Genomic DNA, 17161 nt, shown 5'->3' on the forward strand with positions numbered 1-17161 from the left:
CAGGACAGGTGAAAGCTAAGGGGAGGGGTCCCAGGAGCTGAGATCCAAAACAGTGGGCCTTGGGCTATGGGCCCAGTTAGAAAAAAGAGGCAGAAGCTGGGAAGGTCAAGGCTCCAACAAGGGCATAGAGGCCTGGAAAGGCCTGACACTGCAATGAACCAGTAACATCTTTGAGGCATGGGCGTGGCTGTAGCGATGGAAGGAGGCCACGAGCAGTCCTTAAGGCAACCAGTGTGCTAGAGCACAGACAGGGCCAGAAGGGCACCAGTTAGCCCCTAAGGGGCAGGACAGGGATCGGCTGGGTTCAGGAGGTACTCAATATCTGATAATAAAGAAAGGCTCACTCTGGGACCCTGGGGCAGCCTCCCTTTTCATAATCAGATTATTCCAACAAATGCATGGCAGGTGAGGGGAAAGGGAAGTTACCCTAGGAGCCAGAGCAGCGCAGAAGCTGCATGGCCATCAGAGGGTGTCATGCCCCCAGGGTCTGATCCTGTTACAGGCATAGAAGTATAGTACTAAATTCTCTATATTACTGTAGCTCCTACTATAGCAAGGGTTTTCAACCTTTTTTGGTTGGTGTACCCCTGGCAGCTAGTCAAGAAGCAGGGAGTCCCCCAGCGGCTGACAGATGAGCAGGAGGGTGAGGGGGGGTGCCCCCTAGGGGCATAAAACCAGAATTGCCAGTGACACATGGTAGCCAAAAGCAAAAGAAAAGTATTGGCTGTCCTGCCCACCCTGCGCCGCTGCCACATACCCTGTGGAGCCTTCCCAAGTATCCTCAGGGGTATGTGTACCCCTAGTTGACAACCCCTATGCTATAACATTGGAAACTACGAATTTAGAATATCTAAAAATCAGACCTTTAGCTTCTGTGTCTTGTTTTTCCCACCTGTAAAATATGTGCAATACATAACTAGCACACCTCCTATGGGTCTTTGCCAGAAATAAATTAGTTAAGGCTTGTAAAGTATTTCAAACGGTTCAAGGGATATGCAGATATGAAATACTACAGGTTTTCTCCTTCATTTGTGCTATACATTTAATGGGAACAAGTCCATTTCTCAACATTTCATCCTGGAGCAACCAAACAAAGATCTCTTTTTATACTCAAGCAATGAGCTTCTCTTCTTCCTTCAAAAGCAGACTATGTCATACCCCTTCACAGCATCATGACCCGTGCTGAAGCTCCATTTTAAAAGGAATAACTGTTTTGTTTTCAAAGTGACAAAACTTTTCTAATTAATGAATTCCATAAACTTACAGCTAACTTCATTGCATGGTTAATTAAAAAACTAAATAAAAATCACTTTCTAATGAGCATCTCTGATTTTTCAGGACATGAAGAATCTATTTCTAGAATCTATTTCTCCAGACTTTCTCCAGGTTCCAAATTCCTAGGTTCAATTCCCTAGCTGGATTCACTCAGGACTTACATGTGGGTACTTCCTTAACATGCCCTACAGAGAATATTCATGCATTATTTTTAAAATGTTCATAAGCACAGGATTAAGTCAGTGAGTTACCCCTCAGCAGGGTCCAATGCCAGCGCCCGGGGACTGTCCAGGTCCTTCCATACCAGCACTTGGCGATGCTGCCCATCCAGTTTCGATACTTCTATGCGATTTGTTCCGGTATCGGCCCAGTACAGGTTCTTCCCTAGCCAGTCAACTGCCATGCCTTCAGGGTAGTCCAACCCGAACTCCACCACATGTTCCAGTGCGCTGCCATTCATAAATGCCCTGCTGATAGTCTGTGGGGATGCAAAGATTCATAGAAACTTTACCAGTCCGTCGCTGGGTCTGAATTTAAAAGCCTGCAGACTTCAAGCATCTTGTAGGAAAGAGGATCATACAATATGCTACATATTTGCTCAGTGAACAATGCTTCTATTCAGAAGCAATGACTTGCTATACTCCATGAAAATATTCTGTGTCAATCACAATGGCATTTCACTGGGAAGTAAATGGCGTGACTTTAGCCTGGTTCAATTAAGCAATCTACATGGCAAAGTGACCTTAACAATTCACTGCCAGCTTTGAGGGGAAATTATTTCCCCCTGTACTCGGCCTTAGTGAGGCCGCAGCTGGAGTACCGTGTCCAGTTTTGGGCTCCACAATTCAAAAAGGATGTGGAGAAGCTTGAGAGAGTCCAGAGAAGAGCCACGCGCACGATCAGAGGTCAGGGAAGCAGACCCTATGATGACAGGCTGAGAGCCCTGGGGCTCTTTAGCCTGAAAAAGCGCAGGCTCAGGGGTGATCTGATGGCCACCTACAAGTTTATCAGGGGTGACCACCAGCATCTGGGGGAACGTTTGTTCACCAGAGCGCCCCAAGGGATGACGAGGTCGAATGGTCACAAACTACTTCAAGATCGTTTCAGGCTGGACATAAGGAAGAACTTCTTTACTGTCCGAGCCCCCAAGGTCTGGAACAGCCTGCCACCGGAGGTGGTTCAAGCGCCTTCATTGAACACCTTCAAGATGAAACCGGATGCTTATCTTGCTGGGATCCTATGACCCCAGCTGACTTCCTGCCCTTTGGGCAGGGGGCTGAACTCGATGATCTTCCGAGGTCCCTTCCAGCCCTGATGTCTATGAAATCTATGAAATTTTGGCTCTTCCAGGCCTATACAAAAGCTTGTGTGCTACAGTGCGCAGCAATATTTTATAACATCATAAAGAGAAGGTTAAGCACAGCTCACTAAGAAGAAGAAAACAGAATGGCTAAAAAGTCAATTACCTGTGTAATACCTGTACTTCAGTTTAGAAAGAAAACACTTCATTTAAATTAAATTCCCACTGAGGAGAATTTCTCCTTTTTCTTTTAATCATTATTGGCATCATAAACTTTTTTTTTACAATAGATGGGGCCATAAAGATATATCACAGTTCCACTGTTCTTTACTGTTGGTTTACACTGACCATCTAGAAGCTTTAAAATAACAACACTGATATGCAAAGAAATACTACTTTGTTTTGTCAGATACTAGTTTCCTCCTTGCTGCCCTATACCCTCCCTCACTCTTCAAACACCAGAGAAGTTGCCACAAAGTTCTATTTTACCAGGTTTCAAGCTTGAGTGCTTACCTCCAGTGTCAGAGGAATGGACGGCATAGAATGGAAACCGATGACACTCAGTGTCCATCTACACTGCCCCATAAAACAGAGCTAGGGATCCAGGTTTATTTTAACATTTCAATCGCATTTCAAATTAAAACCAGGAGGGCTGGCCAAACTCTTGGAAAAACTCTTTTAAAAACTATTATATGAGCCTGTATCTATATAACTAAGCTATGAAGAGCAGAATACTACAGACTATTATTTGGATTAGCTTCGCCACAACTACAAAATTCTTACTTTATTAAAAAAAATAATTATCTAGCCTAAAAACTTCTAACTAAATTTGCTGCCCACAAATATGAGACAGGAAGAGGCATACCACAGTCAGACAGTTCATAAGTTTCTACATCAGTCTCCCAAACTCACTGATATTTTAGTCCATATCTTCTAGCTTGTAATTTTCACCATATTATGACTGTTATGAGGTAGCCTCCTACCTAAACGATACTGAGGTGAGACTAATAAACCTCCTTCCACTCCTGACAGAAAGCACAGTTGCTACAATGTATTTGTCCTCCAAATCTCCTTAAAACTATGGTTTTGCTTAGGGTTCAGTTTTCCACCAAATTCTAACTTTTACTAATCCTTTTGTGTATGAAAATGTACACTACCGGTTTAAAAATAGTGTGTGTGTGTGTGTGTGTGTGCGCGTGCACACACACTTTACTATGGAAATAAAATGAATGACAATGTGCATTGGACTAAAAACCTTTCCATCTGAACTAGATTTCTGCAAAATGTTGTATGTATTAGTCAATTATTAAACTGGAACAGGGGTGCTCAACCCCCAGCCCACAAGACTCCCCAACGGTACAGAAATTTTGTGGTTGGGGAGTGATGGCTATTAACATAGCCACTGCTCCCCAGAGCCAAATTTCCTAGCCCTAGCAGGCCAGATGATATGGCTCTTGTGCCTGGGATCCAGCTGGTATGTGCAGGGCTGGGTTGGGGTGGTGGGCCTAATTGCACATGTGGGGCATAGGCCAGATATGGTGTGATATTATGACTGAGCCCTGGCCTTGCACGAGCTGGGCCAGACACAACCCATGGACCAACGCTGCACCCCTCATCCTGCTTATGGGGCCGAAAGATTGGGCACCACCGAACTAGAGGGTTTGAAGATCCCAACAACAAAACGACTTTATATCCAATGCCAAACAAACCAAGAATTCCTTCCTTCACCTTCAGTGAGATGTCTGTCCAGTAAATACGATTGTCTGTCACATCAAAATCCAAGGCAGATGCTTCCTTGACTCCAGTAAGTGGGATGGCAACATTGTTGTTATTGGTTTCCAAAGAGATTCTCCTGATATCTGCTCTCCGTGAAAACAGTAGGAAAGCTTCTGGGACAATGCATGTCTTCATGTCACTTATGAGTTCTAAGCCTATGGGGCAGGCACACCGAAGTCCCTGTGGTCTGTATAGGCAGAGATGGCTGCAACCACCATTATCATCTGCACAAGGGTTTGTACCTAATCACATAGCATAAGAAAAGAAAAAGAATTATTTGACTCTGGCTTCATTTTCAAGAGTATCCTTGTAATCTTCACAGAAATCAGGAAGGTAAAAAATCATTTAAATATAAATAAATAGGCTGCATCTGTTTTTCACCTTGTAACCTCTGTATGATTATTTTTGTTGTGGCCTTAACAATCCTTTGGATGATATTCCTTTTACCATAGTTTTAAATTTTAGCACTTTTCTCTCTTCACCCTGTGTAAATTAATTCAGTACAACTGAAAAGGAATAGGGCTGACAGCAGAAAAGCCTGATATTCTTCATTTCCAGCATAAACTTTGCATGAACAAGAGTACCACCTGTTTTTATACAGCACTCTTCCACGGCTCTGTGCCTGTGGCTGGCATGCGCAGGGCTGGGTTGGAGTGCTAGGCATGATTGCCCATGGCGGGGCTGAGGCCAGATCTGATGTGATATGGCATGTACTGGATTGGGCCCTGGCCTCGCGTGAGCTGGATCAAGCCCATGGACCAGATCTAACCCACAGACCAGTGCACATACTTCAGCTTTATCTTATTACGATTACCTTGAGGCTCAAAAAAGCTTCAGGCTTCATGACCACTTAAACTATCACTTCAGACTGCAAACAAAGCATCTCCCTGTCACAAGTGTGTGCACAAGGGTTCATGCGTATTGTAGAAATATATCTACTAACAAGTGTACTGATAACACTCAATTCATTTGGTACAGACTAGTATGAAAGACAGCTTCACTTAAACACACCTAACTTAGGCTAGGCCTATCCTGCACTCGCTGCTGTTACCACAGCATAGGACAGACATACCTGAGCTAACTTGAAACTAGCTAGCTCAGGTATTAATAAGGATTATGCCACAGTGGCAAAGCTTAGAAAAGTCTACACAACTTGACCAAGAAAACAATGTACTACTCGAGCAGTTAGCCCCATGCAGCCATGACTTGACTGTAACAGACGGAATGTGTCTAAACAAGTTGATAACCATGCATAAATAACCTAGATATCAAGTGCTCAAAGCCAGTAAAGGGTATTGTTGTTGTTTTACAAACTCTTGCCAGCACTGTTAAATACTTTCTTGAGATCCTTTCTTGTGGGTTGGTGGAGTGTATCCAGACCTGGAAAGAAAAACAGTTTCCCCATACAGATGCTCAAGAAGTTCATTTTCCCCTTTTTTGTGATTTTTCACTCACTCACCAATGATTTGATGGACATTTGTGGCTTTCAGACCCATTAGATCAGGCAGTTGGTCTATGATGATTTCCCTTTCTGCTGTACGCTTATGCACTCTCTCAATGCTGCGCCTTTGCCAATCTGTCCAATAAACATAGTCTCCCAGCAAAGTGAATCCGAAGATGTGAGGCAACTTGTCCTCCACCAGAACCCTCCTACCAGTGCCATCTGAATTCATGACCTGTGCATACACATAATAGCAGGGACACTGGGATGAGAAACTGCCTGAATACATGCAGAATAATTTCTTTGTATATAATCTCATGATTAACAACTACATTAAGCATTGCATATTTAATTTTTATTACTAAATGAAAAATAAGAGTAATTGAAACTCTACTAAACTAGATACAGAATAATCAAAGACAGACTTTTGGCAAAGTGTCCATCACTCTCAAATCCACAAAGGCCCCTTTGTGTCTAATGCTATCTGCATAAATGAAATCCAGATAAGGAGACTGCAAGGTGGGGTTCCAATTCAGCAAGTCCTGGAATATTTCTTTTGTGATCCAACCCTGGGCATATCTTTAATACATAAAGCCTACCTCTTTCCTTATCTCCCTTCCTGCAATAACTTGATTGCTTCACTTTTAAATGGGAGGCAGTGCAGTTTGGAAGAATGATGACAAATTTAGAAGTGGGGATGCCCTTCATTTTAAATTGGCTCACTATACAGTAGTCAAGAGTCCCTTCCAAGACAACTTTATCCAGACTGGGACTGATGATAAAAAGTGATAATTCTGGGTATCAGAGGATCAGTGTCAAGAATCATATTTGCATTCCTGACAACTATATTCTACACCTTCTGTACCTGAAAGGTCATGAATAGGCAGTGCACCATCCTATAGCTTCAATCAAAACACTTTAATTTGTATTTTTAGTTTCACTTCCTGATAAAATTGGGTAAATATTACCTTCCTCAAAAGGGCATTGTAAGGATTAATGAATATACTTACCATAGTCAAATATACTACAACACTGTTTAAATGCCAAGTATGACTATTTAAAATATTAAAATATTAAAGGGATATCAGGTGAAGGAAATAACCCTTTTAAAAGAAGATGTTTCTAAATGAACATAACACTAAAGTTACAATGAGTACACATTATAATTATGTGATGCTGAGATCTCATGAGCCCTAAACAATGTGTGAGGAGACATCACTCCTGAATTGTATTACATTCATCCTATGTGTTCGTTCAGAATAAAAAGAAACGTTTTAGGAAAGTCTTTTCCTTTACCTTGCCTGCAAAAATTGGATAACACAAAATCCAACAGCATTCATAAAGTGAGTATGAATGTATTAAAATATCTAGATAGAAGATTGCAACGTGTCAGGAAGCTCCTTCTGGAACCTAGCATTACCCAAGAGATTGTGATGCAACATCTTTGTTTAGAGAGGTCTGAGAGTGGGGAAAAAAGAAACTTTAGAAACATATTAACATACTGTTTTTAAATCTTGGTACCCCTCCCTTTCTTTCTTACGGTAGACCAGTGGTTCCCAACCTTTTTTATACTGCGGACTGGCAAACATATTTAAATTTAATTTACATGGTTAAAATTAAATTTACATATTTAAATTTAATTTTTTTACATGGGGGGGGGGATGCAAGGGTTGGATCGGGTTGGGACACCATAGCCAGGCACCAGGGAACCCTGCAGGGGAGGAGGCTGCACAGGCAGTGGCCTGGGGGACCCAGATGGAGCTGCCCAGGAAGAAGGGGCTCCGCTGCCTTCCCTAGGAGCAAGCAGCGTAGCCACCTCCCTGCCCTCTGCCCCAGGCATTTCCCCACCTGCATTCTCCGCTCCCAGCCACGGGCAGGGCTGGGGGTCCTGCCCAGTCCAGCACAGGCCGCAGTATCTGCTGCGCGGGCAGTGCCTCAGCAGGTGCAGTGGGAGCAGGACAAGGCACACAGAGCTGGCTGCCCCTCCGCCCAGCTTTAACCCTGCATGTGACTGCTGGGCCTGGGGGACCCAGATGGAGCTGCCCAGGAAGAAGGGGCTCCGCTGCCTTCCCTAGGAGCAAGCAGCGTAGCCACCTCCCTGCCCTCTGCCCCAGGCATTTCCCCACCTGCATTCTCCGCTCCCTGCTGGCAGCCCGGCAGCCAACACTTCGTGGCCCAGTGATTGGGAACCTCTAATCTAGAGCAGTGGTTCTCAATCTTTTAAGACTCAAGGCACTCCTCGTCTGACTCGAGGCACCCCTCCACAACTTCTGTGAACTGAGCAGCACCCCATTCCAAAATCTAATTATTACAGGGTTTACCTCCAGGCAGAGGGGGCAGGCAGTGGAGGTGGGGGAACAGCTAGGCAGGGAGTGGTTTAGCCTGCCCTTTTCTGCTTATCTCCTCACAGCTGAAGTCAGAGCTCATCTGTTCATCTCCTGCCACCTCCTTTATCTTTTCACACTTCCATCCTCATCCTTCAACGGATCTAGGGGCACGGGTACCCTGGCTGAGAATCATTAGTCTAGAGGCTTAGCATTTCCCATCTTCTCCACCTCAACCCAAATACCTCTGTAATAACAATGGCCAGGATCTATCAATGCCAACATAACTTGCCTGAAGGGACACTTTTGTGGTTAGGATTTACTAGCACTTAGTGATAAGCAAGGCCCAAGATGGTATCAGATGGCAGGGAAGGAAAAGCAAAATGAGGATTCAAACCCAAGGATGTTTATGGGTGATAATTTTTATACTGCTTGTTGCATATTTCCTGAACCATCATAGCTACAATATCACTCCAACATGATTTAAACCCAAGTCTTTCTTGGTACAGGGCAAAGTCTGCTAAAATCATGCCAAAATCTCCACACGCAATTTTTTTCTGCTCAGAAGTATTTATGCTGTAAACTGGTTTTATTCCATTTTATCCAGCCAGCAAGCCCTCCCTTCATGAACAGAACTGTTGTAAAAAACAAGACAAGTGTTGTATATTCACTAACTTCCAGTGGGCTTCCAGTTTTCTTTAAAGAAAATTCAAACTTACTCTGTGAAATGGTTATGTAAAAAGGTTTTAAAGACTGTTAGCATACGTTGTAGATTTATACATGTGTGCATATTGCATCAACAAAATCATTTTGCTTTGGAAGATTTATTTTTCCATGTTCTTTTTTTAAAGTATAACAAGCACACTTTTCTAGACTTAGTTTTGTATTATGGCACATATAATATCCTTGACCTGCACCTTATGCTTGTCACTTTGTCTTCCGATTCCAGATTGTTTTACTGGACTCAAGGCCCAGTAAAAATTCCAATTTTTGCACCTTCTTTCAAAAGCAGCTCAGTTATTCCACTTGAATTTCAGAAGTTTTCAGTACCTGTAGACTCTCTCTCTCAAGCTCTAGTTGTCTGGTTCCCCTGAGTTCTGTTGTGACAAATGAGGTTCCTAAACAAAAGACTGACACTGAACTGAAGAACCATGAAGTGGCTCTATTAATGTGCTGAAGGTAAGCTACAGGAAAACAAAGGAATCTTTCTGCTGAAGCTCCCAGTTCTTTAATCTATTCAAGTTCCTTAATCATCAGCGTGCTTTTTAAAAAAAATACAATAATCTACAGGGGTAAAGAAAGTACCCTCCCAGGCTCAAATAAAACTCATCACCCCCATTTTATTTTACCACCATCTTGCTGAGCTTTACAGTTTTTCTAAATCTCTGTTCTGACTTCATCTTTCCTCCTTAAACCAAAAAGAGAAGAGCCATTTGTAATTGTGTGGGGCACATGGCAAATGAGGGAGGGGACAGGCAGCCCAGCAAAAGATACCACAGGAAGAAGAAAACAAAGAAGTAAATTGGGCAGGGAGTAGAGAAAAGCAGAAAGCAGAGCAGCAGATCGGTCAGGGAAATGGGATTAGACTGGCACTTGGGAAGGGTGTGGGCTAATTTGGGACCTGTCTGCCAAAAAGACTGTCCCTTCACCAATGATTTATAATATTAACATTTGTCCATTAGGAGCTGGAGTGTAAGCAACAACTTATACCACATGGACTGAACTGTCACAGTGCAACATGTCCCATACTGACCTTAGCTAATTTCAAGAAGTTTTAAAAATATCCCTATCTATAGGTCACAAAACAAACATAAACTAGCATAAGGCACAAAACAAAATAGCATGGGATGCAGGGATGATGCACATAACCTACACAAAGGGAGACTACAACCCTAATCAATTCATTCCAGAGGATGTTAACATAATCTCTTCCCTACTGTGAAATTCAGGTAACAAGTACCAGCTGAGTTTCCTTACATATGAACTATCCTACTGCACCCCAAAATGGATTAGCCAGCCAAAATGACAACCAGCATCTCTCAATCCCTGTTTGAGGAGTTCACCTTCTAATATGAGCCAGTGCCTCCAGTGACGTGCGCTGCTTTAACCACAGTGTGGTGTGAATTTCGCGTTTTGAGGCAATTTAAAATACTGTAAACCCACAGCGAGAATACAGACTACAATAGGAAACAGATGTAGCTTAGCCACAAACACTACCTTTACTGTAAAGGCAACTAGTTCCAAACAAAAAAATAAATGCCACAAAGCAAATCAAAATAAAGCACGCACAAGGTTTTTTTACAACTAGTTAAACAAAGTAATGTATCACTTCAAAACTTCAGCCTCATAAAATGCAGCTCATAACTTAAGGTCAAAACTTAAGTTAATGCATTTGGTGGCCAGCACAGATAAAATACAGCTTACTATCTTGGAGTACTGTTTCCATCCCAAAAATGGAATTTTGCATGATAACAATTTGATGAAAGTCTCAATTTTGCCAAATATTCTGGATTTAATTCACATCTGAATGTCAGTAATAAAAAGCTTTAAGTAGTCAGATGTTGTGACTTTTCATTTTTGACAATGCATAGTTTGAATATGCGTTAGCTAATAACTGACATTTGAGTAGCAGTCTGTCAAATCACGTTCCCACACCTATTTCATCAGTGAAGTTCCATTCAGTTCTGATTAGAAGAGGAATGTTTTGCAAATCATTACCAAAGAGCACTGGCAGAACTCTCTGTGGGCTCAAGACTAAAGTAACAAAGTGTGCAACAAATTGGGATTGTAGGGAATTAACAAAGTTTCCTGAAAGACAAGACCTGGGAAAGTAGAAAGTATCACATGTGAGCACGGATAAACATTCATGGAGCTACAAGTCTCCAAACATCTGTCCAGACTGTGACACATTTAAACTATCAGACTTACCACTGTGAGCACAGCTATCAGACTTACTTCCATGAACACAACAACATTTTATTAAACAAATAACCACAGAAAGCCTAATCCTGCAGGGTGCTAAACATCCATGGTTCTTTTTCATTCCAGTGGAAGTTGAAGACACTCACTGCCTAGTCAATTATGGAGCCTCTATTAGTCAAAGCTTAAAGGTTTATACTTGTAATTTAACTGACACAGCATAAGCAAGGTTTCTGTAAGCATACTGGTGTTATTCATCTTCATTTCTCAGCATAATTTAGTTTTGAATGTAGTTCTAAATACCAGAAGCTGTCTATATGCCTCACTTGCTAAACCACCTCTCAAAATTATTGGAAAATGGAAACAGAGGAAATTAATTTTATAATTATTTTTGTAATTGCTCAGGTGTGCATAAAACTGTGAACTGCAACTGCTGGAAACTTTCTCTCTTTCAAATTTACAAAGGTATTTTTGAAGTTAGCAAGAGCAAATTTACAAAAGATATTTTTCATAGGCGCACCAGCAGTATGATTTCCCATGTATTCAGGACAGACAGGCTACAAAAAAACGCAACTCTGTCATTTTATGTTCTTGTACCTGGAAGACAACAATGTGTAATTTTCACAAAATTTCATCTTTTATGGTTTTGCGCTTGTAATACTTTGAAAGTTGTGCAAAAAGTACACATTTAAGTAAGCTGACTACAGCTGCATAGGACAATGTTTAAACAAAGAACAAATCCCAAACAAAAATATTTCCTTTTTAATGATCCATTATTACATGAACCAAAAGACCTAACAAACAACAAGCCCAATGCCAGACACGAAATATCTCCAGGACAGCTTTCCTCGCCAGCAACAAAGCAGATGTATGGCTCCAAATCTGTCTTGCAAGACTTAATTCTTCACTGACTGAAAGACTGCATGTAAAAATAATATAGAAGTGTCAACCTCTGTAACTCTGAAGAAGAAAAAATCCTTACTTTGTCCCCATTTTAAAATATGGGATTACTTATGAATTCTGGCCACCTTTAAAACCAGAAGGAACTTGAAAGTCCAGATTCATCAAGCATTTAAGCATGAGTTTAACGTGTTGAATCAGGTCCTAAATGAAACTACAGCACATGACATATACATAATATGTCAGGGGCAGAGAGAGAATGAGTGTGTTTGTGTGGGTACATACAACAGGAGGCAACTTTTCCTGTCTCTTGACTTCCACTTCACTATCGAAAAGTGGGTGTGGTAGGGAGGATCAGCCAGGCATGTCTTGCAAGAAAACACAGACTATGCCTTACACAATACACAGACTATTTTCTATAAGACAGAATTTCTCAATAGAACACAATCCTGAATGCCTGGAAAAAAGAATTTCCTTATTAGGGTACTGGTGAAACAGAGGGAGTTGTCATCAGAAGGAAATATAGCCCTGCAATTTCAGGATTAGAATATAAAATGAAGCATTCTCCAAATGCCAGGCTTTTCGTTTCTTGGCCATAGACAATAAAGGTCCTCTCTGTTAAAGATTTTTGTACTAAAAAAGGTCTTAACAGCTTCCGTTTTCTGCTGCCCAGTGTGACTGTGTTCTGAAGGCTTGTATATACTGATGCTGGAAAACAGCAGGATGTAAGACTTCCTATGTTAATCATGAGGATTAGGAAAAGTAATGCTACGCATGCCTAATAGATTTGGGGCCACTTCTAACCTTCTTAAAAGTTAGAGCTGCATGGAATCAGTATGGGAGGCAAGCAGTCCATTTACAGAGCCCACCAGTAGTAAGCGTGCAAGTACGCGTGTGTCACTGCTGACTCCAAGAAAAAAGGAGATGAGGAGAGAGGATGAATAAAGAAAAACCAAAGCAACACTCACTCATCAAAAAAATTGCAAGGAAATCAGCTGCATCAATGCTACTTTCTCTCAACACATAGGCATAACTGTTATATCAATATGGGTTTTGCTGGCCATTTTAAATCCAACTTATGTCTTAGAACAGGTAGCGTTACGTGCCCAGAAGATAAATATTCACTTGAGCAGGGAAACACAAGACCAGTTCAACAGAAAAGATTGTACATTTTTAACCTTGTAGCACGGCAGGAAAATGCTTTAAACCTGTAGCAAGTCAATAAGAAATCTTCCCCACTGGTAAGCACAATAGCAGCCATCCATTTCAATAGAAGTTTATCAGCAGTGAAACCTGACCGAGATAAATGACGAAGCTGTCGAGCCACAGCCTGCTTTTGCCTGCTGCAGGCTGCCAGATAAAATGGGAACAAAAGCTCCCTGCTGCACCCCCTACCAGTCTCCATTAACCCCTGCTGATGCTTTATTATCATCTGGGGGCTCCAGAACAGCATAGCATGAAGCAGCATGTGAAAAATAAATAATAAAAGCAGTATGTGGCATAAACAAGCTTGAAATCCAGCTCATCAGAAGCATTCGCTTTTTCATCAAAACAATACAACTACTATTTGAGTAATACCACACCCTGAAAAACAGGTGGATTCAACAATTCTCTGTGGAATAGCTGCTTGTAGACTCCTTGCATACAACAACACATGAAGTACACAGAAATATTTTTCTTTTTCTCTCTCTCATTTTTCATACCTACCCCTCCTCCCTGCAACATGTTCACAAAGTCATACAGCCAGCTCAGGCTCTGGAGAAGGCTCAGGTTACCTGAGGTCCAGTTCCATGTTCCACCATTGGACTATACAGGCGACCATTGCCATTCACGGGGGACACGTTCTCGTATGCCCCGGAAATGGCAAAATCCGCGAATAAGGCACTGTGTTCATGAACGCAGTGCCCCTGGCAGTTGGCGGGGGGGCCACGGCTCTGGCGGCGATGGTGGGAGTGCAGCAGCGGGAGCCCAACAGCAGCAAGCATGGATCTCCTGAGGAGCTCTTGTAAGTATATAAAGTGTATTTAAAATGCAGGTTTGGCATTCGTGAATATTTGAAACCGTGAATGCCGAACCCACAAACAGCAAGGGTTTCCTGTATAACCTGTCAACTTGCAAGCAAGATTCTCACTAGCTTTCATCCCAATCCCCAAAAATTTAGGCTGAAGAACTGCTCAAGGTCAAAGGGCCACCTTATACTGAACTTACATGAAAAATGAGTTTGCAGACTGTTAGAAACTTCCTCAGGGCACCGAGCTAGTGGAGAGAGACTAAAGATATAATCCAAATGCTAATCTAGATACAGTAGATCTAGCTAATAATGGGACAGTCTATGGTTTATATAGGCTATTGCAACACGCTCCAAAGCACAACAAGAAATCTCATAGACTAGGGACAGAAGTTACACACAGACTGGTTTAAGTGATCAGAAACTGGTTTAAATTTGTAACAGAACAGAAGCTCAGTGCACATAAACCGGTTTCAAAATGGCCAGAACTGGCTTAAGATAAATCTGGTTGAATGTAGTATCAGACTTAGCTGATTTAGGTTAAGACCCCTTCTTGGTTCAAGTTAAATCACAGTACCCTAGCATCCCAGGATGCTTTGCAGCCCTGGGCTGGGTTGTGCTGTCTGCTCCCTAGCCAGAACTGTAAGGGCTGGTTGACAAGGGGTTGGGAAACCTGGCTGGAGATGCAGTCTGGTCTGCCTGACAGGTGTGGAGCAGCCTGTGCCAGACTTTTTTCCCCACTGAAGTGCAGGAGGTGGAGGTGTGGGAAAGCAGACTCAGGTGGAGGGTAGGGAGGAGGATTACACACACCCTCCTGTTTTCCCCTCTCCCACCAGCATGGGGCCCCCAGCCGGGGTCTGCCCAGCTTTCCCCCCTGCTAGCCGCTTGCGTGATGGAGGACATGGGCACAGCCGGGCCAAGCAGCAGCTTCAGGCAGAGGAGGGAGGGAGGGAGGGAGGGAGGAGGATTAAACCTCCCTTTCTCTCCCCTCTCCCGCTCGCCATGCTCCCCACAGTGCGAGTGGCCAGCAGGGAGAAATGTCAGGCAGACCCCAGTTGGGGTCCCCATGCTGGTGGGAGAGGGAAGACAGGAGGTTTAATCCCCTCCCCTCCCCCCCTTCATCTGAGGCGTTGCCCTGGCTGGTGTCTGGCCATGCACCCCTCTGCCCCCTTTGGGGACAAACCTGGTACGGCTGTTTTCCACTTCCTCCTCCAGGCACACCCTGGCTGGGGTCCCTGCAGGCCAGGGTGGGAGTTTAAACCTCTCCCCAATCATACTCAATGGCCTTACAGGGCCTGCAACACCCCCCCACAACCCACCCAACCCACCCATCTTCCCTCCAGCCTTCCAGCCACTGCAGAAGGTTGACATGTGATACTGGGGCAAACTGCACCAGAATAGATTAGATAAGAAAGCCATTAACCCAGAAACACTACTTGGCACAGTAATGTGATTCTGAATGTTTGATCGTGCAGAGCAGCAGGGATGCTACTGTCTTAGACTTCCAAGAGTTCAATTCTCTCCGCTTATTCACCACTCATTCAAAGTATTCTTTGCTGGGTTGACTCCGTGTTCTGGATGAAGACCCTTCCAGAGCCTTTCAGCCAGAGAGGCTGGAATGTGCTGTGCAAGATGCATTCTCACATCACAGGCAGAGTGTACCACTGCTACAATGCTGTTATCCCAGCTATCTCTCAGGACTCAAATTCCAGTCCATCTATAACACGATCACTGGACTACCAGACTATCCTGGCAGTTCCAAATTTGATAAGTAGTCATGTTATACACTAATGGAGACTGGCGAAGTTTCTCCCTCAAATTAATGTAACAAGTCAATGGAATAAAGATCCTAAGAAGCCTGAAGGACTGCAGTATCACTAGTCCAGTGCATTTAATAATGTCACCAGAAAAACAAGAAATGCTTTTAAAAATCATGAAATGTAAAAAGTAATAATAATAATGTTGGAATATTCTTTATTTGCCTCCTAGTTTTGAGCCTTTATGGTTTGTGCTTTTTCAAGACTTTCTCTTAGCTTTAAATGCAAAGCAAAGTCACTTTCTCACTTACTCCCATAATTCCTGGAGCGTGAGGCATTAGCAAAAACCAAACACTGAGGAAGACTCATGAAAGAAACAAAAAAAAAATATTGGTGCTCATTTAGCATTCCATTCCAGAAACATAATACATTCAATTCATGTATAAGCAGGTCTGTGGCTACAGTCCTCTTTGCTGTAAAGAAGTATCCAAGTGAGGACAACACTAGAGTTTGTTTTTCAAGTTGCTACAATAAGAGGCCACTGAGCCCACTAGTGTCTCTGCTTGCCAACGCCCTGCATCTAAAAGCTGTTCTCTGTGAATTAAGGCATCCGCCTATCCCAGGCTTCTTGTAGGCCTGGGGCCAGAGATATCAAAAATAAAAAGAGGTCCAAAAATGTAACTCTAAGTTTTAGATAAATAAAATAAAAACTTATTATAAAGATGAAGGAAACATATTTGGTGTCTGGGGAGATAAACTTTGTTGCAACTTTGCAAGGCCAGGGTTATAATAGATGTCACTGAGAAAGACTAAAACTAAAGAAAGTAGCTAGCTGTGTTAGCCTGAAGTCTGATGTTTGGCAATTATCACCCTTTTCGGATCATGGTATATGCAATAGGTCACCCAGACCTTCAATACATATGCCTCTAGGCAGGAGTTTGGAAGAGTGGAGGCTACCCAGACCTTCCATCCCCTCTTTACACCACTGCAACAGAATCCAAAGGCCAGACTGAGTCTAGACATTCGGTGCCTCTATCACTGTAATTATACAAGCATCCAGGAATCAAACCCAGGTCTCCTGTGTGGCAGACAAAGATTCTTCCACCAAACGACAGGGGTCTCCTGAAGTCAGGCAAACAGCAGGGCAGGCTAGCACATTAGGTCATCTTTACGTGTGTGTTGGGGGAGGGGGGCACTTTAATTAGAGCAGCTCTTGGAAGACGCTCTATTTAAGCACCAACAGGGTCTTGTATATTCAGCAGCATCCTGTGCTTCAAAATGGTCGCAGGGGTGCTTTAACTAAAGATCGTTTGACAAACTTTAGTGAAAGTGCACCCCCACCACCATTCTGAAGCCTGGGGATGCTGAATACATGAAACAGCAAGGCTGCTTGAGCATGCTAATTAGCACACTCCAAGTGATTTGATTAATTGAGTCTGCTCCAACGAGTGCCAATTAGCA

The 17161-nt window shown here is 42.9% G+C and overlaps 1 protein-coding gene across 1 annotated transcript in view; it reads right to left on the bottom strand.

The window, feature by feature from the left end:
* The window catches only part of LRP6 (LDL receptor related protein 6), a 184686-nt gene that overhangs the window by 41776 nt on the left and 125749 nt on the right, over positions 1–17161 (bottom strand). The window contains exons 7-9 of the mRNA XM_006031797.3: positions 5811–6027; positions 4304–4593; positions 1527–1753 (exon numbers count right to left, since the gene is read on the bottom strand). Coding sequence (XP_006031859.1) covers positions 1527–1753; positions 4304–4593; positions 5811–6027 — 734 coding nt within the window. The remainder of the gene's footprint in view (positions 1–1526; positions 1754–4303; positions 4594–5810; positions 6028–17161) is intronic.

The sequence above is a fragment of the Alligator sinensis genome, unplaced genomic scaffold, assembly GCF_000455745.1.
Source record: "Alligator sinensis unplaced genomic scaffold, ASM45574v1 scaffold91_2, whole genome shotgun sequence".
NCBI lineage: Eukaryota > Metazoa > Chordata > Crocodylia > Alligatoridae > Alligator > Alligator sinensis.